At 44.6% G+C, this 25,133-nt stretch overlaps 1 protein-coding gene across 1 annotated transcript in view; it reads right to left on the minus strand.

Annotated features, from left to right (window-relative positions):
* The window catches only part of ltk (leukocyte receptor tyrosine kinase), a 90,347-nt gene that overhangs the window by 59,550 nt on the left and 5,664 nt on the right, over positions 1 to 25,133 (minus strand). Inside the window, exon 2 of the mRNA XM_018727403.2 lies at positions 1,059 to 1,160. Within this exon, the coding sequence (XP_018582919.1) occupies positions 1,059 to 1,160 (102 nt within the window). The remainder of the gene's footprint in view (positions 1 to 1,058; positions 1,161 to 25,133) is intronic.

The raw sequence follows: 25,133 nt of genomic DNA on the forward strand, positions 1-25,133 counted from the left end.
TGTTTCAAACCTGCAAGCTTTGGGTCCAAAAACAGAAAGTATAACTGCTACATTAGTAGCTGCTCCTACACTACCAGCTGTACAGCATGTGTGTGTATTGTGCATGAAAATATAAAACAGATTTTCAGAGCAACAGATCAGATGCTGCATCACCCATATAATCCATTGTATCCAGGACTGACTGTTTTTAAATATGATGCTCTGGTATTTTAATCTAAATATGCTTTTAAATAATTTTTGAATACAAGCATACCACATATCTACCCTTAATCCATACCTGAAAATGGTGTGGATAACTAAAGGACGGATAGCGGGAGCCCATTTTCCATTAAATTGTTACAGCAGATTAAGCCTGTACTTTCATTTTAGTGCCATATAAAATGCTATTTCTGGTGGCTTACTTAAACAACCGCAAAAATAAAACTTTTCAATAACAATTTGTAAAACAAAATAAAATTCAAATGTGACAAAATATTTTAGCTTATTAAACTCCTTTAACTATGCTTTCCTCAGTTCCACTGTTATCTCTCCTGTCCCTAAATATCCAGGTTGTCAGTTAAGTGGGACAAAACTCACTAATAACCTCTAGTCAGGAATAATACAAATAATAAAATCCACAGAAGACAGCTGACAATAAGTTAACTGCTAAATGGTTCATGTTAAAAACGACTTGATTTTATTAAGAAAACATTATGATTGATAGCTGACATTGACAAAGTCCACAGAAGAAGCTTACAGTAAGGAGGTGTTGCAGTTTGGAGGTAAAAATTCTAGATTCTTCTCTAGGAGAGAAATTTATAAAAAAAGCTAATGTAAGGAGAAGACTTTGACAGATATTTAAGTACAATAGTACAGTTTCTTCCTTTCCAATGTACTTCAGGAAAAAGTACTGATGCCAAAAATTGCCATTTTATTTAAAGTGTGGATAAGCTCTAAACTGCTGTGATGCTGCCTTAGAAAAAGAGTAGCTTAGGAGTTACCTTCTGAAGAGGTACCTTCAGATTATAAATGTATTTACTTAATCGCTGTATAATGTGCTAACTTGATCAGTTACTTACTCTGCTCTATTTCTCCTGGTTTCCAGTGATGTGGAAGAATGTTTTCTGGAAAGTTTTCATTTAGCAGCCGTTGAAGTCGGGCATCACTCGAGCTGGTGACCTCTGGAGAATGAAAAAATAAAATACAATCAGCTAGTATGAGGCCATGGTTATGTCCATCATAGCCAGTTAAATGTAAAGTCATGATGTAACGCATGAACGGTAACTGTCTGCACATTTTACTCCCCTTCTCATTTCTTTAAAAAAACTATCAAAAGTTGAGTCATACCATTACAGTTTGTTACCATCTACATGTACTTGAAAGATATTAGAAAATATCTGAGAAAATACAGGTAATATTTTTCTATCACACTTCAGCTGGTCATTATTAAAGTTGCATTGTATCTGTACAGCTGGGGGTGTGGTGGTGCAGTGGGTTGGACCGGGTCCTGCTCTCCCGTGGGTCTGGGGTTCAAGTCCTGCTTGGGGTGCCTTGCGACGGACTGGCATCCTGTCCTGGGTGTGTCCCCTCCGGCCTTATGCCCTGTGTTGCTGGGTAGGCTCTGGTTCCCTGCGATCCCGTATGGGACAAGCAGTTCAGATAGTGTGTGTGTGTGTGTGTGTGTGTGTGTGTGTGTGTGTGTGTGTGTGTGTGTGTGTGTGTGTGTGTGATAGCACAGCAGGTTTGGCTGGGGCCTGCTTTGTGGTGGGTCTGGAGTTTGAGTCTTGCTTGGGGTCCCTTGTTGATGTCATGTCTGGGGTGTGTCCCTTTGGCTTTGCACCCTGTGTTGCTGGGTAAGGCTCTGGCTTGCTGAGACCCCGTTCGGGACAAGCAGTAGTAGACATTGTGTGTGTGTATGGATGGACACAAGCGCACACTGTATGTCAAAGAAGTGTAACATGACAAATAGAGATGATTTTTAAATGGATTAAAAAATTGCAGCACTGCATAATACACCAACCTTCTTCAGTAATGAATGTAACAACATGGGCTCGGGAGTACTTTGGAAAAGTACACACATATACACACACCATTGTCTGACCCACATGTCCCATAAGGGGTTGTGGGGAACTGGAGCCTAACCTGGCAACACAGGGCGTAAGGTTGGAGGGGACACACCCAGGACAGGACACCAGTCTGTCAGAAGGCACCCCAAGCGGGACTCGAACCCCAGGGGGGACTTGAACCCCCGGCTCACGAGAAAGCAGGACCCAGGCCAACCCACTGCGCCACTGCGCCACCACGCCCCCCACCCTTTGGAAAACCATTATCAGTAAACAAATTGCCATAGCATCTACAAATGCAAGTTAAATCTGTACTATACAAAGTGGATGCCATACAACATCCAGAAACGCCGCCACTTTCTTTGGGCTAAAGCTTATCTGAGACAGACTGATGCAAAGTGGAAATCTGTGGAGTGGTCTGACAAGTCTACCTTTCAACTTATTTTTGGAGAAAATGGACATTGTTTTCTCCAGGCCAAAGAGGAAAAGGATTGTCCCGATTGTTAACAACACCAATTTTAAAAGCCAGCTTCTGTCATGGTATCGGGGTTTGTTAGTGCCCATGGTATGGGAAACTTGCACATCTGTAAAGCCCCAAGTAATGCTGAAGGATACATTGGTATTTTGAAATAACATGCTGCCATCATCATATCTTTTCAGAGATATCCTTGCTTATTTCAGCAAGACAATACCAAGCCACATTCAAAGTGTATTACAACAGCATGGCTTCGTCCAGGTGTTAGACTGTCCTGCCTGCTGTCCAGACCTGTCTCCCGTTGAGAACATGTGGTGAATTATGAAGCACAAAATGCACCAATGTTTTTTCCAAGCTATGAGCAAACTTATGCATGATGATATATCCAGCTGCCAAGGTGTGGTTAACTTCCATAACCTACTTGTTCTTTGCCACTCATCAACTAATGGACTGTGTACATGTACTGTATATAATGTAATAATAATTTTGTCCCCAAGGCCAGCCTCAAGCCAATTGAATCTACTGACTCAATGGGGACCCACACTCACAGGTAGCCTCCCCCCGATTAAGGTTGTCATCCCCGGCTTTAAAAGTATAGTTTTTATGCATTTTATGTTGAAATACACACATTTTCAGAACCGCTTGTCCCATACGGGGTCACGGGGAACCAGAGCCCAACCCGGCAACTCAGGGTGTAAGGCTGGAGGGGGAAGGGACACACCCAGGACGGGACGCCAGTCCGTCGCAAGGCACCCCAAGCGGGACTTGAACCCCAGACCCACCGGAGAGCAGGACTGAGGCCCAACCCACTGCGCCACCGCACCCCCCCATGTTGAAATATTATGTAATAAATATACATTTTGCGTTTTTAATAGAACCTAATACCTAGTCTGAAATAATATTTAATCCAGAAGGCCCCATCAAAATAGTTGAAACTGGAGCTTTCTTGCTAATGTCGATGCTGTAATGTGATCATTTGCAAAGAGCAGCTCTCATAATGCCATTTTATTTATAGTGAATCTTGGCAACTGCAACATGTACCTATATCAAATAACTGTTTAAGGTAAAACATAATTCCAAAACACATTGTCATTATAATTTAAGGCCGATACATTTTCAATCAAAAGCTTTTGTGAATAAGAACAATTATTCTGCTGACTTTGCATCTTTTCATAGAAGAGAAAATACAGAACTATCAGCCAAATGGTGCAGGAGTACTGGTATAGCATAAAAATTTGTCCAGGTCCTTAGAACAAAAAACAACACCATCCATCCATCCATACATCCATCCATCCATCTTCCTCCGCTTATCCGGGACAAGGTCGCGGGGGCAGTAGTCCAAGCAGAGCCCCCCAGACTTCCCTCTCCCCGCACACCTCCTCCAGCTCCTCTGGGGGAACCCCAAGGCGTTTCCAGGCCAGCCGGGAGACATAGTCTCTCCAACGTGTCCTGGGTCTGCCCTGAGGCCTCCTCCCAGTGGGACATGCCCGGAACACCTCACCAGGGAGGCGTCCAGGAGGCATCCGGAACAGGTGCCCGAGCCACCTCAGCTGGCTCCTCTTGGTGCGGAGGAGCAGTGGCTCTACTCCGAGCTCCTCCCGGGTGACTGAGCTCCTCACCCTATCCCTAAGGGTGCGCCCAGCCACTCCGCAGAGGAAACTCATTTCTGCCGCTTGTATCCACAATTTCATTCTTTCGGTCATGATCCAGAGTTCATGACCATAGATGAGGGTAGGAACGTAGATCGACCGGTAAATTGAGAGCTTCGCCTTACGACTCAGCTCCTTCTTCACCACAACAGACCGGTACAATGACCGCATTACTGCGGACGCCGCACCGATCCGTCCATCAGCCTGCCGCTCCATTTTTCCCTCACTCGTGAACAAGACCCCGAGATACTTAAACTCCTCCACTTGAGGGAGCAACTCCCCCCTAACTCGGAGGGGGCAATCCACCTTTTTCCGACTGAGAACCATGGCCTCGGATTTGGAGGTGCTGATTTTCATCCCCGCCGCTTCGCACTCGGCTGCAAACCTCTCCAGTGCACGCTGTAAGTCTTGATTCGAGGAAGCCAACAAGACCACAGCGTCCGCAAAAAGCAGAGACGAGATCCTGCGGTCACCAAAACAGACGCCCTCCGTTCCCTGGCTGCGCCTAGAAATTCTGTCCATGAAGATAATGAACAGAATTGGTGACAAAGAGCAGCCCTGGCGGAGTCCAACATGCACCGGGAACAGGTCTGACTTACTGCCGGCAATGCGAACCAAGCTCCTGCTCCGGTCATACAGGGAACGAACAGCCCGTAGCAGCGAGCCCTGAACCCCATAATCCCGAAGTACCTCCCACAGGATGCCACGAGGGACACGGTCGAATGCCTTCTCCAGGTCCACAAAACACATATGGACTGGTTGGGCAAACTCCTGCAAACCCTCCAACACCCTAGTGAGGGTATAGAGCTGGCCCAGTGTTCCATGGCCAGGGCGAAAACCCCATTGCTCCTCCTGGATCCGAGGTTCGACTATAGGTCGGATTCTTCTCTCCAGTACCCCGGCATAGACTTTCCCAGGGAGGCTAAGGAGTGTGATCCCCCTATAGTTGGAACACAATCACCAGTCCCCCTTCTTAAAAAGAGGGACCACCACCCCGGTCTGCCAGTCCAGAGGCACCGTTTCCGAGCTCCACGCAATGCTGCAGAGGCGTGTCAGCCAAGACACCCCCACAACATCCACAGACTTGAGAAAATCGGGGCGGATCTCATCCACCCCCGGAGCCTTGCCACCGAGGAGTTTTATGACTACCTCAGCAACTTCGGCCAGGGTAATGGACGAGTCCAACTCCGAGTTCCCAGCCTCAGCTTCCTCTACGGAAGGCATGTTGGAGGGATTGAGGAGATCCTCAAAGTACTCCTTCCACCGCCCGAGGACATCCTCAGCTGAGGTCAGCAGCGCACCACTTCCACTGTAAACAGTATTGGCGGAACACCGCTTCCTCCCTCTGAGTCGCCGGACGGTTTGCCAGAATCTCTTTGAGGCTGACCGAAAGTCTTCCTCCATGGCCTCACCGAACTCCTCCCAGGCCCGAGTTTTTGCCGCAGCAACTGCCAGAGCCGCGCTCCGTCTGGCCCGCCGGTACCCGTCAGCTGCTTCAGGAGTCCCATGAGCCAGCCAGGCCCGATAGAACTCCTTCTTCAGCTTGACGCATCCCTTACCTCCGGTGTCCACCACCGTGTTCAGGGATTGCCGCCGCGACAGGTGCCGGAGACTTTATGGCCGCAACTCCGAACCGCTGCCCCGACAATGGAGGTGTGGAACATAGTCCATTCGGACTCAATGTCCCCAGTCTCCCTCGGGACCTGGTTGAAGCTCTGTCGGAGGTGGGAGTTGAAGACCTCTCTGACAGGGGCCTCCGCCAAAGATTCCCAACAGACCCTCACTATGCGTTTGGGCCTGCCAGGTCTGTCCAGCTTTTTCCCCCGCCATCGAATCCAACTCACCACCAGGTGGTGATCAGTTGACAGCTCAGCCCCTCTCTTCACCCGAGTGTCCAAGACATATGGCCGAAGATCAGAAGAAACGACTACAAAGTCGATCATCGACCTCCGACCTAGGGTGTCCTGGTGCCAAGTGCACTGATGGACACCCTTATGCATGAACATGGTGTTTGTTATGGACAAACCGTGACTAGCACAGAAATCCAATAACAACTCACCGCTCGGGGTCAGATCAGGGAGGCCGTTCCTCCCAATCACGCCCCTCCAGGTGTCACTGTCGCTGCCCACGTGGGCATTAAAGTCCCCCAGTAGAATGACAGAGTCCCCAGTGGGAGTGTTTTCCAGCACGACCCCCAGGGACTCTAAAAAGGCCAGGTACTCTACACTGCCATTAGGCGCATAAGCACAAACGGCAGTGAGAGACCGTTCCCTGACCCTAAGGCGCAGGGAGACGAGCCTCTCGTTCACCGGGGTAGACTCCAACACATGGCGGCTGAACTGGGGGGCTATTAATAAGCCCACACCCGCCCGCCGTCTCTCACCCTGGGCAACGCCAGAATAGTGGAGAGTGCACCCTTGGTCAAGAAGAGTGGTTCCAGAACCCAAGCTGTGAGTGGAAGTGAGCCCGACTATATCTAGACGGTATTTCTCAACCTCCTGCACTAGCTCAGGCTCCTTCCCCACCAGTGAGGTGACATTCCAAGTCCCAAAAGCCAGAGTTGGCGCCCGAGGTTTGGGTCGGCCAGGCACTCGGCCCTGACCACCGCCCAAATCACAACACACTGGCCACTTACGGTCTCTCCGGAAGGTGGTAAGCCCACCGAAGAGTGGCTCCACGTCTTGGCTTCGGGCTGAGCCCGGCCAGGCCCCGTGGGCATAGACCTGGCCACCAGGCGCTCACATGCAAGCCCCCCCGAGGCCTGGCTCCAGGGTGGGCCCCGGTGACCCCATATCGGGCGGGGTAAACGAGAACCTTTATTTAATTGTCATCATAAGGGGGTTTTGAACCGCGCTTTGTCTCGTCTGTCACCCAGGACCTGTTTACCATGGGAGACCCTACCAGGGACATATAGCCCCAGGCAACATAGCCCCTGAGGTCATTCAGGCACTCAAACCCCTCCACCACGTTAAGGTGGCGGTTCGAGGAGGGGCAAAAAACAACACATATTTCAGTTAAATGGCATTTAACATGAGGAAAATATTTTGGATAGATAAAGCCTTCCGATAAATAATCTTTCTCAATCCAGCATTGCAACAATTTATAATTAAATATATTTGTGCTATAAAATGTTTGTGGTTCAAAGGCAACTGCGTGTTATTTGAAACAGACACACTTTTAAACAAAGATTTAAATGTCAAACATATTATGACAGAAATATGCTACTGTCTGCAGAACTGCATATATCTAAACACCAGTGAAATATTCTACAAGGTCAGATGTACACAAAATGTACACAGAATTGCTCATAATGAGAAGGACTGCCCTACATACAGAGTGAAAGACTGATGATGAAGGAAACAATATGATAATACTCATCCAGAATGTTTCTATAAGAGCCAGCAATTTTTACAAAACTACAATAGGAATAAGTGTAATCTTTTATGTGGCTATAACATTCAGCCTTGTCACTAACCCACCGAAGTCTTAAATGGGAAGAAAGAACATCCTGTTTTGCTAATTTTAAACATAATTTCTCTTTTTTGTTTTTATGAATGCAATGTTTTCACTCCCTCTAAGTGAATGCCAAGTGTGCTCAGGGTTTCATAAATCTGGGTTGTGTGTACTTAGCTATGGTCCAGAAGCAGATCTTTCAAGGTCTTCCTGGGAGACAGCTGCAGGATGTAGTATCCTTATGTCTGTGGTGTGTGCATTTCCTTCAGCTGAAATCCACTTGTGAGAGTGAGGATGAGGCCCTACTCACTTATATTATCAAAGCTGAAATCATGACTCCTCTGAAGCTAACATCCTTTTTCTCAGGGTCCTAGATCAGCTCCATACCCAAGATGATTCATTTTTGGAAGTCTTTTTTGTTCACATTCAAGAGGCCATTTCATTGTGTTTAATTTCTTTTCACACTTCTTATGAAGCAGTGATATTGTTCTGTAAGCAGCAGTTTTTGCAGCATATTTTATTGTTCAATCTGGAGAATATTAACTACAAATTGCATTGTTATGAGACTTTTAAAATAATGTTACAATTATGTAACTGGTACATAATGTCACGACCCATAGGGACATACTCCTGTGGGCCAGAGGAGGCACCACTCAGTGCCACTAGCCCAGACCCATGCACCTGTTCATAATCTGGTGATTACTGAGGTATAAAAAGAGCAAGCAGCTGAGGATAGATTGTGGATTCTTAATCAGTGTTCCTTTTGCGAATTCCTAGCAAACTTTAGTTGCCTGTTTGTCAAGCCATGTTTCATAGGTGTTTATGTTCCAGTCCTGAGTGCCTGTCCTGTCTACTCCTGCCTTTTGTTTCCCTGTCCAGGGCCAGAGTCCCAGTTCAGTATTTTGTCAGACCTACGTGTTCAAGTTCTACTCACAGATTCGTGTTTCACTTTTCATCTTTGTGCGAATACACTGTGTGTTTCTTTGTCCCATGTTCATCATTTCACCTCTACACTGTACTGTACAGTTTGCACTGTGGATTTATAAATACACTCTGCACGTGGGGTCATTTTACTTTTCGTCCGTGTTCAGACGTAACAACAACACATGTCCATGTCAGACTCTCGTCTGGATGCTAAACATAATTAATCAGACGTTCCTCATCCCTACTTCTAAAAAGGACAAATTCTCTCCAAGAAATACTTATACCTACCACCGATGTCCTGAATTACTAAACTAACTAATTCAGCAGTGACCACTGTAGTATGATATGTATGACCACTATGGTCACTGTCCCACCACACAATGGGAGATTTTGATTATTGAGAAGAGTCCAGGACTCACATGGTATTTAAACAGGACATCTGCATTTTTTGCACAGCCTTCAACTGCCCTTATAGTCTGAAACTACTTAGGGGTTCCCCCATCATGCTAAAAATCACTTCAGTTCCCAATTCGTGTTCTCTTGGTTTTTGAGCATTACCTGCTATCTATGAGTTTCTATGAGATCATTTTGCAATTCATTTTTACCCATGCCTTCCATGAGCTTCTGTGTCTGTTTTTAATTTTGCAGGTTTGGCTTGTTTCTGCAACTGGCTCTGTGGTTGTTGGAGTGTGAGTTATTTATGTATGGTTTGCAGGTGTCATGACCTTGGAGCCAATACCCTAGAACACCAAAGTGGATGCTGTTCTGGCCACACATAAGCTTATTACACACATGTGTGCCACATTTAAACACAATATAAAAACATGAGCTGTAATCATAAGTTGTGGAACCTCTTTGAGATCCCATGCCTTTCTCACGCTTCACTTTGTCCTCGTTCTTCATTCCTTCTTCCTTAGATTAAGACCCTTACTCTTCAGACCATAACCATGCCCATTTGGATCATGATCGCCAGACCTCAGACCTTGCATTTCGGACCACGACCTGGATCACGGCTCAAACCTATGCCCATGACACTGAATGCTACCTTGTCTGTGTCCTCCCCTGAGGCCTAAAGTCGCATTGAGCATCTTCTCTTTCCTGTGTCTGCACATCTACCCTGCATTGCTGACACAACTTTACACTTGCATTTTCAATAATCCACATGAAAGCATGACAGCAGGTGAGACTTTGTGGTAGTTCCTACCCAGTAGTGATCAGAGTATAGCCCACTACTGTTATATGCAGAACATTAAATACCAGTAGGCCCACTGAGATGATCACCAGTAGACTGAATGACACATTCTGGCCATGACTGGATAGACAGCTGAGACAATGTAAGCAAAAAACTTATTTGGCAATACATCTGATTCACATCAGATAAACAACCCCACATCTTGACAGGTGGATACCTACAGTGTTAGAAATCTGGAAGTGTGCAGACAATTTGGCAACCAAATGTTACACTCTAAATTGAAAACTGGGAGAAAAAAACTCTCTGATTCAGGACTGGATCATTGCCTCTTAGGAAGCCCTCTACTACTATGACGGGATAAGCTTTCTCGCTTAGTGCTACATTGTAATTGCTCCAAAAGTTTGTGAATCCATCCAGGAAGGCTTGTTGTTGTTATCTCAAGCTGATGTAGACTCTTGGAGACCACAAAGATAGAGTGCCTACATAATGATTTGTCTTTCACTTGTGTCCTTGAAAGATGACTAATATAATTGCAACGGAGTTCAACCATCTGGGCACTAGTCATCTTCTTTTTGCTCTAATTCCTTGAGATAACATCCATCTGTTGGTTTTCCAGGAATTTCATGAATTTTCATTAAAAATCTCAGGTAAAATGCTAAAATGCTTTAATACTATTTTTTATTTTCTGAATATGTTCACACCTGGAGGTGTGGTGACGCAGTGGGTTGGACTGGGTCCTGCTCTCCAGTGGGTCTGGGGTTCAAGTCCTGCTTGGGGTGCCTTGTGACGGACTGATGTCCCATCCTGGGTGTGTCCCCTTATGCCCTGAGTTGCTGGGTTAGGCTGCGACCCCGTATGGGACAAGCAGTTCAGAAAGTGTGTGTTTTCACACTTTTGATGATATTTTCCAAATCTTTCATTGTAGCTCGATGAAGTGCTACTTTCTGTAGCATTAACTTCTAATTTTTTTTTTGCTCTTTCACTTTTTAAAATAGAACTTTAATTTATTCTTCATTCTCTGTTATTAGTAAGCAGTGTATTGAAGGTTATGGGTGCTACTTCCACACTTTTGAACCCAAAAGCATCATGGTGGCACAGTGAGTAGTGCTGTTGTCTCACAGCACCTAGGTGGTGTGAGAGGATGTGGGTTTGATCCCTGCTCAGTCTATGTGGAATTTGCATGTTCTCCCTGTGTTTGCATGAGTTTCCTGCCATAATCCAAAGACATGCTGTTCAGGTTCACCCATAGTGTGTGTGAGTGACAGAGTGTGTTCCACTGATATATGCATGGATGAGCGCATTGTAAGTAGTGTATCTAGCAGTGTAAGTCACCTTGGTGAATAAGGTGTGGGGTGATACACTACATACAGTTCATTGGAAGTTGCTTTGGAGAAAAACGTGCTAAATAAATAAATGTAAATGTAAAAGCAGCTAAGGAGACTTCACATATCCTTGACTTGCCAGCTGGAAACCAAAACACCTGTCTGAAGTGAAATTATTCTAAATTAACATCTTACTGGTTTGCACAAAACATAAAATTAGAAACTTGGTAGCTGCAAACTTTTTAAGCATCTCCTTCTCAGTTTATGACTTCTAACGAAAGGTCACGTATGTACCTCAGAAACTCAGGTTTCTGAGTTGAGTATGATTGCAGGACCCCAGATGCAGCTCAGTGAGTTTGTACAGTGCTTTCATGTGTCATCTCAAGGTTCTCTGATATCCTGATATTGTGTGTAATATGCTTATCAAGTCTGCTGTATTGCTCATCAAGTGACATGAAGGGATACTTCCTTTAAAAGGAATCATGGCAAAAATTAGAACTGTCCTTGATGTTTTTACAATGGAAGCATGTAGTTCCTCAAAATGGGAAGGTGGCTGGAATACTGTATACACAAAAGAGAATGAAGAGTCAAACTGAACCTGTTTCCTTTTAAGAGAAAATAAAATATTAGTCTTAATCTGTCTACTAGATGGTTGTTTCTGTGTTTCTGTTTTATAAGGATGTATGCCCTGATTAAGTTGCCAAACTACAAATGAACAATATTAGAAAAAATCCACTCTTGGGTCACACTCTGATGACTAATAATCCAAAGCAGCTCCCAAAGCTGTTACATCACATATGTTAGTGAAAATAATGAAGCTAAACTTTCAATACCTCTTGTGTTGTTCCTCTTCAAATTTCATAATAATCATAGTATTACATTATAGTACTTGTTAGCCTTATAAAGGCAATCTATGTAACTTTTCTAATTGTTTCAGCAGTACCCTATTAACTGTCTGAGTGCTGCTCATATGTGCAGACATTTAATAAGATTGGGTTAAAGGCACTGAATTCTGTAAAACCTAATGACAGTGTTTTAATTTAAAAATTTCCCTGAAAATTCACACACCAGACACTTACATTGTATTATACTGAACCTGTACAAGCTGCTTCAGAGGGGTACTGATCTTTCACAGAGATAGAAAGACTTCCTGGCACATGGGCCAATGTTGACAACTAAGTTCCATGTAATTAAACTCCCTGTCATTGCTGTGCTCATCATAAAAATGTTTTATTCTTCCCAGTAGAGGATGCAAATTGGTACCAAAAGAGAGACTGAATGACAGCACGGGAAAGAAGATATGGAAAAATAAAACATGTCCAAAATCCTGTGAAAGCATCATCTGAAAAGGCATGTGACAGTAATTTAATCATTATCTTTGTTTTCTTTGTCTACTATGAGAAAAATCTGAAGCTTGTTTTTCCTATTTTATTTTGCACTCCTCTGAAAACAATCAGTTACAAGGTCTGTTCTTCCATGTATTCTTCCCTCAGCCCTACAGACCAAAAGGGAGAGTTAATTTTAGGCATATCCACAAGATACAACAAGAATGAAGTTTAATTATGGAAGGCAAACACAAAAAGAATCAAAGATCAAAACCTTTCATCCAGTAGTCACCACAAGTAAGCTTTACATTCTGCTCTTTGCCTGGTGGGCAAAATGAAGGGTAGCTGTCACCAGCACTTCCATCAGAGCCCTAAAGTGATCATGTGATACTCCCTTCACTCTCCAATTTCCATTGCATTCACAAACAAGGAAGTTAAAGGGCACCAACAAATAGCTCACCAAGCTGCAGTGCCGTAAAAGGATGGGGACAAAAATATGAATAAGAATGAAAACATGGTGACAGTTAAAAACTTTGTGACGTCACCGTCCAAATTAATAGCTACATTAAAAGACCAGAAAACAAATGAGACATTGTCTGCCCTGCCAAGGCTAGGAAGTCACCAATAAGACACGGTCACATTGCCACTTGAACTAGAATTAAATCAGTACTCTGAATTTAATATAAGTCAACAGAAACAATTTAGGTTAAAATGTCACCAAAATAGAATATAAATGAAATGGGTGGGAAGAGAATAACAGAATTAAATTTTCTTATAACAAATAATTGTTAATATTTAACAACATTTGCAAATGAATTGAGAACAAATACCCGTCAATGGGCCATCACTTTAGTGTGACTGTAGGACTTGTGTACCCAGCAAACCTTACAGCAGTGTCATTGAGCCTTGTGTTCATGGTAAGGTCTCCCTTGGCAAACAGGTTTGGGTGAAGGGTCTAGACAAACAATGGTCAATAAAAACTCCCATGTGCACATGTTAAAAAACCCCTGCCCAATTAACCTTACAGCAACTCATCTCTGAATTCAGACTTGAGAGTGATGTTTGCCAGCAAGAGCCTGGTGGAGATACAAACAAGCCCCCCTCTGTGCCTGTGAGGGATGTGCAGTTGGAGTTCTTAATGGTGGATGAGAGAGTCATCTCAAAGTAGCTGCAGGTTGCAGAGAAGAAAATTCTTCTTTTTGTATATGCACCAAACAGCTGTTCTGAGCATTCAGCCATTTCAGAAAAAGTTGGTGATGTTACAGACATTATGTTCAAACGCAAGGAGGTTCATAAGTGTATCTAATACCAGAGCACCTTGAACCAAAAGTTGATCAACTTTTTGGTCATGTTATATGACTTGAGGTTCTATGTTCTGGATTCTGGTTAAAAGAGTCAGCAGAGCTCTCAACTGATCACCACTTGGTGAGTTGGAACTGACATATGGAGTGTCAGCCAGACAGACCTGGGTTACCCAAATATTCTGTGACATTTTCCTGGAAACAATTGGCAGATAGCTCAAAGTAAAATCTATTCCACTCCAATATCTGAGTGAATTTATCTTACCTGCCTGCAGATGCTCATATGGAATCATAATGGGCTATGTTCAAGACCTCAGATAGTGGGAACCCTAGGATCCACTGGTGGACACCAGTGATGAGGAAAGCTGTTAAGCTGAAGGAGGTGATCTCCCAGGCAGTGCTCTGGTATTGCCTGATCTGGCTGAGAAGTGCTAGCAGGCTAAGAGGGCCACTGCAAAAGCAGTTACTCAAGCCAAGCTTCAGCATAGGAGAAGTTTGATGAGGCCACACCTCAGAGTTATTCTGGCCTCCATTCAATGCGTCAAAAGGAGATGGCATGACCCTACCTTGGTTGTGCTAAGAAAGAATAGGGAAGTGGGAGATTGTTGAGTAGTGGAAGGAACACTTTGAGGAGCTCCTTAATCCAGTGGGCGTGCCCTCCATTCAAGTGGTAGGGTTTGACATCGCTGATGGATTAAAACCCATCACTATTCCTGAAGTAACTTAATTAGTACAAGGTTTTCCCCAGAGATGTTAAGAGCACTGTACAGTGTTGGGTTGGGTAACTTATATACAGTAGCTCTTCAATGTTGCGTGAAAGTATAGTACTTCTGGACTGGCAGACTGGGGTGGTAGTTGCTCTATTTAAAAATGGAGACCAGAGAGTGTGTTTCAACTACAAGGAACTCACTATTCACCCTCCCAGGCAAAGCCTATACCAGGCTACAGCAAAGGGGACTGTGCCCAATAGCTGATCTGCAGAATGTATTCTTCCTGGTCATGGAACAAAGGACCAGCTCTTCTCGTTTGCACAACTGTTTGAAGGAGCACAGGAGTATGTTAATCCAGTCTACATGTGTTCTGTGGACTTAGAAGAGGCATAGAAACATGTCCCTTGGTATGTGCTATGGGTAATACCACAAGAATATGGGGTACCAGGGTTCTAATGGATGATACCCATATCCTCTATGAGCGGAGTATTAGCTGTGTAGGTATTCTCAGCATTAGGTTAAACCTGTTAGATGGCTGTGTTTTTTCTCCATTCCTATTTGTGATTTTCATGAACAGGATATCAATATCTATCTATCGGGATGAAAGAACGGTGTCCGGCGAAAGAAGGTGGTGGTCGCAGTGGAGAAGCTGTTGCGGAGCATGGGTGTCCAGAGGGACCCTGGGGAAGCACACACTGTGGTGAAGAGGGCGGAGAAGGGCTGAGAGGTGCCGCTGGAGACGGGCGAGCAGGTGGAGTGGGGTCTCCCTACACCCAGGAAAAGTGTGGCAGAAAGGCAGAACAAACCCCTGGCGGGTGCAGAGGAAAGTTACCCTGCAGAGAGCGTCGCTTTTCTGAGGAGGTCGGACAATGTGCTGGACAACGTGGAGCAGCGCGCCTCGCCTGTGGACAGGCAGGGCTCCGTGGTGGAGGAGAGCGAACTCACCAACGCGAATTCGCCCGCAGATGAAGATTTCGCCGCTTTTGTGGAGGAAGCACCTAGCCTGCTTGGAACCCAGTCAAGCATTTTAAAATTAGAGCAGCGCAGCGGAGCAAACGCCGCAAAAGCAGGAAGACTGCACAATGACAAGCAGCCGGTTTTATGAGCGTTACGGGGGGCTTGGCGTGTGGCAAGGCGGCACAGGCGTGAGCAGCAAGCAGGGCGGCTTTGCCCGGTCCTCCGCCGAAAGAGGGCCGAGCGGTGAGGTGTGCGGTGAGAGGACCAGGGGTGCAAGAGGGGTGTTCGCCCCCGACAATGGGGCTGGGGCGGCGCAGAGCGGCTGCGGACAGTGGACACGAAGGTCCCACGAGAGCCGGTCTACTGCGGGAAGCACAAGGCGGTTGGCAAAAGCCATGTGGGTGCCGCCATGTCTGGTACATGCCACGTGTGAGGAAAAGAGCGGCGCTGGGACCGAGGCCGGGTGGTCAAGGGACAAGGTTGACCCCCAAGTGAGCCACCATGGCAGGCTACCGCAATTGTCCCCACCCCAACTACCAGCACTGAGCGTCCGGGACCTGCACTCCCGACCAGAGGCACACTGAGGGACAACGCTGGACACTGGAACATTTGTGGGGCAGGCAGCAGCAGGGATGTTGCTATTCTTTTTGATGGGGGACTATGTAATGACCCGCGTTACTGTTTTTTAGCGGGAAATGTGTTTAATGTAATTAGTTGGCGTTCGGTGACGTACAGGGAATATAAGGGGGTCAGGGCAACCAAAAACAATGACATCAGATCTGCAGTAGCGGAGCACTCACTAGAGACTGGTCACCTAGTAAACTTCGAGCAAACAAGGGTACTGGCATCAGTCTCCAACAGGGACAAGGATGGCCGCCATGCAGATTGGTTAGAGGAGCCATAGAGATAGAAAAGCGTCTAGACAACTTTAACAAAGAAGATGGTTTCAAGTTGTCACAAACACTGACTCTACTAATCTCATCTATCTCCATCAGATACACCACGGACCTATCATCAAACCACCTCAAAACTGCACAGCCAATAGATGAACTGTCCCCGGCTGGTACAGCCCCTCAAGGGAGTCTACACGCTGACAATAGGACCCCTTACTACTTACGACCCCGCCCTCCAGCAGATACACGATCCAATCGCACCCCCCGCTGACTACAGCCTTGTCCACCAACCACTATAAATATCCAAACTCCGCAATCAACCTAACAGACTACATCAATGATCCGTGAAGACAACGGCTATAGGTTTACGATGCAGAACCCTGAGGATGTTTCCAACGAAACGTTGGGATTAGTCTCTATAACAATGCGGTCTACTCCGGAATATGCTAAATTCCAGTCTAATGACAACGGCCGCAGAAGCCTATGTGACTTGAAATATAAGGGGGTGTTTGCGTCTGCCAAGGAGAAAAAGAGAAGAGACCCTGGGGGCACTAAGCAGGCTGGGAAGGCTGGCTAGACATGCAGGTCCTGGAGGAAACGGCGTTCTCGGGCTTATCTGCGTCAGTGTTCAAATAATGAATGCTTCAATGAATGCTGCCTCTGCGTCCTTCTTCGCCTCATCCCAACCATATTCCCTGTATGTCACCGAATGCCAATCAATTACGTTAAACACATTTCCTGCTAAAACACAGTAACGGGGGGCATTATACAATAGTTTAAAAGAAAAGGTGTACCAATTTTTGAGTGTGCAAAATTCTGTTAATGAGTTGTATCTGAGGGGTGTGGTGACGCAGCGGGTTGGACCACAGTCCTGCTCTCCAGTGGGTCTGGGGTTCGAGTCCCGCTTGGGGTGCCTTATGACAGACTGGCGTCCCATCCTGGGTGTGTCTCCTCCCTCTCCGGCCTTACGCCCTGTGTTACCGGGTAGGCTCTGTGACCCCGTATGGGACAAGCGGTTCTGAAAATGTGTGTGTGTGTGTGTCTGTGAGTTGTATCTGTCCATTGTCACAGAGCACTTTTATGCCACTAAAAAGTCTGATCAAGAGCATAATGCAAATGATGAGCAGCCAGAAGACTTGAGCCTCAAAAATTTATTTTTTTATATCACTCAATGAATGCTTTTCTCCAAAGCAACTTATAATTATTTACCCATTTATACAGCTAGGTAACATTTACAAGAGCAATTTTAGGGTAAGTATCTTGCCTAAGGTTATCACAGCTAGAGGGGATACTCAAACGTATAACCTTTAGGTCCAAAGACAGCAGTGCTAACCACTATGCTACCAACTCCCTTACAATGAGTTTAAATAATAATGATCAGAGCACCATTCCTGCTTCTCTTTTAAAAGAAGAAGGGAACACAATTTCTCCTCACTCAAAAAAGGGAATGCTTTGAGAGTAAAATTGCAAAGTACTGAAATACAAGTGTGAAGTATTCCCCACATTGTTCAAAATATTGATGAAAAGTGGCACAAAGCATCAGCACAGCACAAAATCCTTGTGGTGGGTCTTCAGTTTAACACACTTTTGAAGACTGGCAGCAATTCAGAAAAAAAGCAATGTGTAGAGCCATCCAAACAAATGAAGACAGCCACATTTTTAAAGTGCTTTAGTTTGTGGAGACAAAGCAGAAATAATGCAACAGGCCCATTGGTTAAGAGAATAATATCAAATAAACAGGAAAGCTGGAGACTTATTTAAAAGGACCCTGGACTCCACCTTCAGCCCGTAATAATAAATTAAACTGGTCTTCTGAAATGAATTAAGTGAGAAAAAGGGGATTAAAGCTGAATATAGAAAATTCAAAACTGAACTACTCTGAGGAAAAACTTTTTGCTACATTCCCACATAACTTCAGCAAAGTCCAAGGGTTACAATACTTAACATGGGTGGTCATACAGCCATATGAAAGACACAAAAGTGTGACCTAGTTTTCCATAGTTATCCCACAAAGTGAGTTTTAACTTTTTTTGACTGTTGAGCTAACCATATCTATCTGGGTTGCTAGTGGTGTGGACCAGAGGGGGTAAATTAAGTTTTATACTGAAGATCTTTTGAGTACTTGAATAAATGTCACTCCAGGTAAGCTTGCACCCTGTCACATTGTGTGAATAAATCCATTAGAGTGCTTTCTTAGGCCTCACATGTTAATCACAGCTATGATGTTCATGGGTATATCCCAATTTAAATGGAAATGTGTAATTTCTCTTTGAAATACTGGTGTATTCCAAATAATTCACACACAGTGTCTAAAACTGAAGGAGTGTGGTGGCGCAGTGGGTTGGCCCACAGTCTTGCTCTCCGGTGGGTCTGGGGTTCGAGTCCTGCTTGGGGTGTCTTGCGACAGACTGGCATCCTGTCCTGGGTGTGTCCCCTCCCCCTCTGGCCTTATGCCCTGTGTTACCGGGTAGGCTCTGGTTCCCTGTGACCCCATATGGGACAAGCGGTTCTGAAAATGTCTGTGTATGTGTCTGAAACTGCATGCCCTGAGCAAGGTTGCAGCAAACCACAGCTTAACCCAGAAGTGCAGGGCACAGGGCTGGGGGGGAGGGAGCACACCAAGGAGGGGACACCAGTCTGCCACAAGGTACCCCAAGCAGGAGTGGAACCCCAGACCCACCAGAGAGTGGAACCTGGCCAAGCCTGCTGTGCCACTGTACCTCCCCCAAATAATTCAGTCTGTCATATTATGAAAAAAATAAGTGACAGAGGGAAGCAAAAAGTAAAGACAGCAATATTAGAGCCAAACAGTAAAAACAAATCTTTGAAAAAGACCCCCAAAAACAGCCCCCACCAACAAAAAACCTATCAGTTACAATGTAATTTATGGACACCAGACAGGGATTATGTCATTCTTTTACAATTCCCTAATATCTCCTTTTGAACCCAAAAACCCACCATAAATAAAAAATAGAAGTCCCAGATAAGTTAAAATCACAACATATAATTTGTTTCTTCTATAAAAAAACATTAAAAAAACACTTACAACTGTCATTTGTTTGAGTTATAAATTACCGACAATTTCTTCTTGTTGAGCATTGTCTCCCTACAATAAGACCTGAGGAGGCTGGCCAGCGGTCACAGATGCACCCCATGCCGACTGAAGATGGTGACCAACTGCCATGATGGATGAGACATACCTTGCTGAACTGGGAAATCAAGCTACCATACAGCAACAATACCATTATTACTTGTAAACTGCTTTGGAAGTGTTATTTAATCTAGATTGCCCAGGAGGGATGGGCAGCCACTGGCCCTTGGACCCCCAGAGATTTTTTCTTCCTCGTCTTTCAATTGAGAGTTTTTGTTCCTTCCCTCCGTGTCCAGTAGGCATACTTATAGCTCTATAAAAGCATTTGTATTATGCTAGTCTGTAGTCAACTGTCTTCTTTGTTGTACAGACAGTCCCCAAATTATGAACTGTCATGGCTGCGGGGCTCAGGAAGGCGACGGACTCAAGTGCAGTGCGAGTTTCCAATTTTATTGGAAAACAAGGAGCAGGCAGGAGAATGGTCAGGGGACAGGCAAGGATCAGGCAATCAGCGTTTTTTGTTGAAGGGGCAAGACAGAAATCGTGGTTGAGGAGAAAACAGGCAGAAGGTCAGAAAGCCAGGATGTGGTTCAGTAAACGCGGGTCGAGTAGGAAGCTGCAGTTGCTCATTTCTGAGGTTCCGCATGGGGGACCCACTGGTGCTGCCTTTTATGCGTCCTCCCATCAGGGGCAGCAGGTGTCGCTGATGTGCTGACGGGCAGGGTCGCGACACGAACGAGTTCCTTGTCCTCAGTATGTCTTTAAGTTGAATTTCAATGTCAATCGGAACAGTTAGGTATGGTGGGTATCTAATGTCAGTTTGTCAACCGTTTGTCTTTTTATGTAGTATATCATGTAACTTTCTATGCATAAAAACATTAAAGAAACACTTTGGATACACTAAAACACACACACACACATTTTCGGAACCGCTTGTCCCACACAGGGTCACGGGGAACCGGAGCCTACCCGGTAACACAGGGCGTAAGGCCAGAGGGGGAGGGGACACACCCAGGACGGGACGCCAGTCCGCCGCAAGGCACCCCAAGTGGGACTCGAACCCCAGACCCACCGGAGAGCAGGACCCGGTCCAACCCACTGCGCCACCACACCCCCTACACTAAAACATTTAATATAAAAATACAGTAATAATAATAAAGCAATGTAATGCTGTATTATTATTATTATTATTATTATTATTATTATTATAAATATAACTAGAGTTTTTATAATAGAGAGAGACTTGTGGTCGGGGACAAGTGTGGGTTGATCGATGCATAAACGTAGGTCTTGGGGAGAATCTAAATGTCGTAGTCAAGGAAACGATGAAAGTGTCGGGAGGCTTGGATGTCAGGACTGGGAATGAGGAATTGAGGAGAATGAGGGACTTTGAAGGACAAGTAGGTTATCGTGGGTTCACTCAACAGCGCTGAAGATACGGGTTTCTCAAAAGAGATTCCACAACCAGGGTGTGCAGGTGCGGCATCTTTATCCTTCGCTGCTCTGATTTCGGGGAGGTGTGGATGTGCAGGGTGAGCTTGTGGCCGTGACAGTCCATCTGAAAAGAACAAAGTCTTTTTCCTACTCGGGCTCGTGCACCCACTAGCCAACAAATAGCTGTAGATGCGCAATGTTTTGATATGCGTTGCAAAATAGTGCCTGTTTGTTATTACAAATCATTGTATGTAACTCAAATTTTTAATATAGTCTGCTTTTTTTGGGGGGGTAGGGTCGTTTGTAACTATGGGTTGTACATAAGACGGACGTTTGTAACATGGGTATTGTTTGTACTAGGCAACAAAAATTCCACCTGGAGGTAAGCCAACAGTGTCTGGATTCAGTCTGATGTGCTCTTCTGGCTATTGACACTAGAGCAATTTGCAAAGGGGGTGTAATTTTAGGCTAAAGAGAACTCTGCTCACTCTTGGGGTGGGCTTCATTGAGCACATTGGTAATAGTCAACCCTCAGGGTGTAACACTGTTTTGCTGTTTTGTGGTTTCATTTAAACCAACACGTTTGCCATGTATATCCAACGTTGTTTCCTTTACTCCTGCAAACTCTGAAGGTCACAGAGAAAAACTGAAGACATAATTTTTTTCTTGAGAGCAGAATCAAAGCATTGTTAACTGCAAGCTAAACTTCAAAACAGCCCTGAATCAGTCTTTGAGAATTCTATAAAATTAAGTCTTTAAATTCAGTTAGTGATGTAATTGCTTGCAGCCAGGACTGGATTAGGACTTTTCAGTTTTGCACTATTCAGTACTCCTACTTTTTCCATTGTACACCAAAATCCCACTGCGTTAAAGTACCTCCACAAATCCAGATATGCTTTACATCTTCAAACTTACACACCCAATTAACAAAAGGAAACTTTTGATGTTGACCTTTGTTTTCTTCAAACCAATGGCCCAGTTCACACAATGAGAGCACCGAGGTTTAAAGGAAACAAAGCATTTGTGATGTATGTCAGAAATTAATGAATATAATACTGCTTTGAGCATCTTTCATTTTGTTATTGTTATAGTTGTGTATACTCAAGTTACAGCTTGTTTTGGAGAAATGCATCTGCTAAATGTAAATGTAAACACATTTTTACATGTTCGCAGCATTTCTCTAGTTGTCAGGCAGCACAGCGCTACAATGCATAGCAGTACTGTCTCACAGTGCCTGGGTGGTGCGGGAGAATGTGGGCTCAATTCCTACTCAGTCTGCGTGGAGTTTGCAAGTTCTCCCTGTGTCTATGTGGGTTTACTCTGGGTGTTCTGGTTTCCTCCCAAAGACATGCTGTTCAGGTTCCCCCATAGTGTGTGAGTGGCACAGAGAGAGAGTGTGCAGGTGATGAGTGGTACCTGGTTCCTTCCAGATATGATGCTTAGAATGGAGGCCAAACAGTTTGGTTTAATCAAACCAGAGAATTTTGTGTCTCCCAGTCTGAGAGCCCTTTATGTGTCTTTTGTGCTCTTTGCTGAGGACAGGCTTCTGTCTGGCCACTTTGCCATAAATTCCAGATCAGTGGAGTTTTGCAATGATGGTTGTCTTTCTGGAAGTTTCTCCCATCTTCACACAGTATCTCTGGAGCTTACCTAGAGTGGCCATCGGCCTCTTGGTCACCTTACCAAGGCCCTTCTTCCCCGATTGCGCAGTTTGGCTGGAAGGCCAGCTCTAGGAAGTGTCGTGGTTGTTCCAAAGTTCTTCCATTTAAGAATTATTCAGGTCACTGCTCTTGGAAACCTTCAATGCTAAAGAGGTTTTTCTTTTACATTTACATTTATTCATTTTGCAGATGAGCATGAGTAAAAAGTACATAAAAATATTGATAGATTTTACCAAAGCATTGTTTTAATTTCATTAGACTTTCTACACATTTCCTGTTGACACACTTAAGTGTTTCTTTGTTATTTCTTTGTTTTCATTCAAACTGCAATTTGCTCCCAAACCATCAAGGACAAATACCATGAAAGAAGATCCAACAAAATTAAGTTCTACTCATTAAAGGATGGATCTGGACTTTTGCAGGTCTACTTTAATGAAAACACATGAACATATGACAAAAAACAGGCTGTAGATATAAAGTGCTACATTTCTTTCTATTTGAGAACTAATGTGCAAAAGCATAACCCTAGAATATTTAAGTGTCTGCATTCTTTTATGCAATATGTTCTGATTTTAAAATATCTGCATCAAAAAAAAAGAAAACATTTTAATGACTATTGACAAATCTGTCAGGAGAAAAACTTTTTACAGCCTTTGAAACCTTATGTAAGGGTTACTGATAAACTTAATTAATCATTGTATTTTGAACATTTATTCTGAAGAATTATATAACTGTCATATGACAATTCAGCAGCATTCTAAGGAAATTCTTAGAAATTCATTGTCTTTTAATTACTTGCTACCATTTACTACTGAGCAGCAGCTAATCATTGACTTTAAGTTGTAATAAAAGATAGGGACAATAAGAGCCAATAATATAAGATGTGCAAAAAAACATATTTTTCTTTCTCTCTAGAAACATACCCCAAATAATTATGAATGTGATTTCCTTTGCCAGTATGACAGATTTGTAATTGACAAAGTTTACATTTTTCAGGACGCAATTCTTCCCAGGCAAAAACACACACACACAATGTCTATAACCAATTGTCCCAAACGGGGTCGCAGCAAGCTGGAGCCTAACCCGGGAACACAGGATGAAGGATGAAGGGCGAGGGGACATACACAGGAGAGGATGCCACACCCATGCCATCACCATAATCAGATACACCTGGACCTGGCAAGATATAAGGCAAAAACAAACAGAGAGGGACGCAGAACCCTGTTCGCCGACCCAGCCAGCGCACTTGCTTGAGTCAGCCTGCTCCTCGCTTTCATCCTTGTTCCCAGTCCACCCGCCTGACTCCTTTTCCCGTGACCCCTACCTTCCTGTGTTTTGATCCGTGTTTTTGTGTTTGACCTATCGCCTGTATTCACCAACAACGATTCTGGATTTCCCAATAAACGACGTTTGCAGTACGAAGACCCACGCCTGTCCCCGACCACGATTCCTCTCCTGTCCCTCAAACTCCTGTGTGCTCCGCAATTGAGTCCGCCTTCTACTTCCGGACAAGAACATGGCAGAGGACGCCAGTTTACCACAAGGCACCCCAAGCAGGACTCAAACCCCAGACTCAACAAAGGGCAGGCCCTAGTCAAACCTGCTGCGGCACCGTGCCCTCCCAGGCAAACACTTCACTCCTTCTACCATGAAGGATATCACAGATATTTTATCAAATCTTAGTTAAATGATTACTCATCATAAAAAAGCATGTAAATAGCAAGCTGTTGAATCTGTCTAGTATGTCTGCAAACCTGTGAGGTAAAAGTCCATGCATTTTTTTTTTTTTTTAAACTTACTTGGCCTTTTTCTCAAAAAGAGAGCATGAAAGGAAGATAATTACGGCAAAAGCCAACAAGTCCAGCTGAGATCCATAACTCCTTGGGCTGTAGGTTTATTATGTAAGTGTAAGTCCAAGTCACATATGGGCAGTGTTTATAAACATACCTTTGCAGCTTACTGTCACATGCACTCGGCCCACACCTGTCCCTCATCAAGGTGGCAGGGGTTAAAACGACCGGGAACCCACGCCTGATTGCAGAACCTCTCATGAGCAACCGCGCCTCCAATCTCGACAGCGAATCCGTCCTTTCTACGTCTTGCTCCCCTGGCTGTGACCTTGCTTCATTCTCATCGACTATGTTCCTTGTCTGTCCCCGAAACCCTGAACGCATATTGCCTGACCCATGCCTGTTCTCGACTACTGCTCTTGTCTTGTGATTTTGGACTGGTTGCTCATTAAAGAGAACCCGTGATTGGGTCCCGCTCACCTTCTCTCCAGCTTACATTGTTTTGCCATGACACTTACTTTATCATGATTATCTAAAATTTTCAAACGAAGCCTTTTGGGCTTCTTGTACTTTTACCATTTCAAAACAACCAACAGGATGTGAATACATGGACAGATGGAAGAAACATCTTATCGTTAGCAATACTCTTCCTTGACCTTTTTCCCACACAGCTCAAAAGCATGGTATAGCAGGAACCCTTCCCTTTCCTCCCAGGACTACAGAATTTAGAGCAGCTGATGGGGCAGCTGCAGCAAGAAACCTAATTGGCTGAAAGCTTGGGCTGATGTTACAGAACCATGACAAGAGACAATTTTAAGGGTATGCGGCCACATGTGTAAGCAAGTTGCACTGAGTGTTACTTTGTCCTCAGGGTTAATTTTGGGCAGAAGTTTCTCTGCTCTGGCTTTTTCTAT

Source organism: Scleropages formosus, chromosome 15 (genome assembly GCF_900964775.1).
Source record: "Scleropages formosus chromosome 15, fSclFor1.1, whole genome shotgun sequence".
Lineage (NCBI taxonomy): Eukaryota > Metazoa > Chordata > Actinopteri > Osteoglossiformes > Osteoglossidae > Scleropages > Scleropages formosus.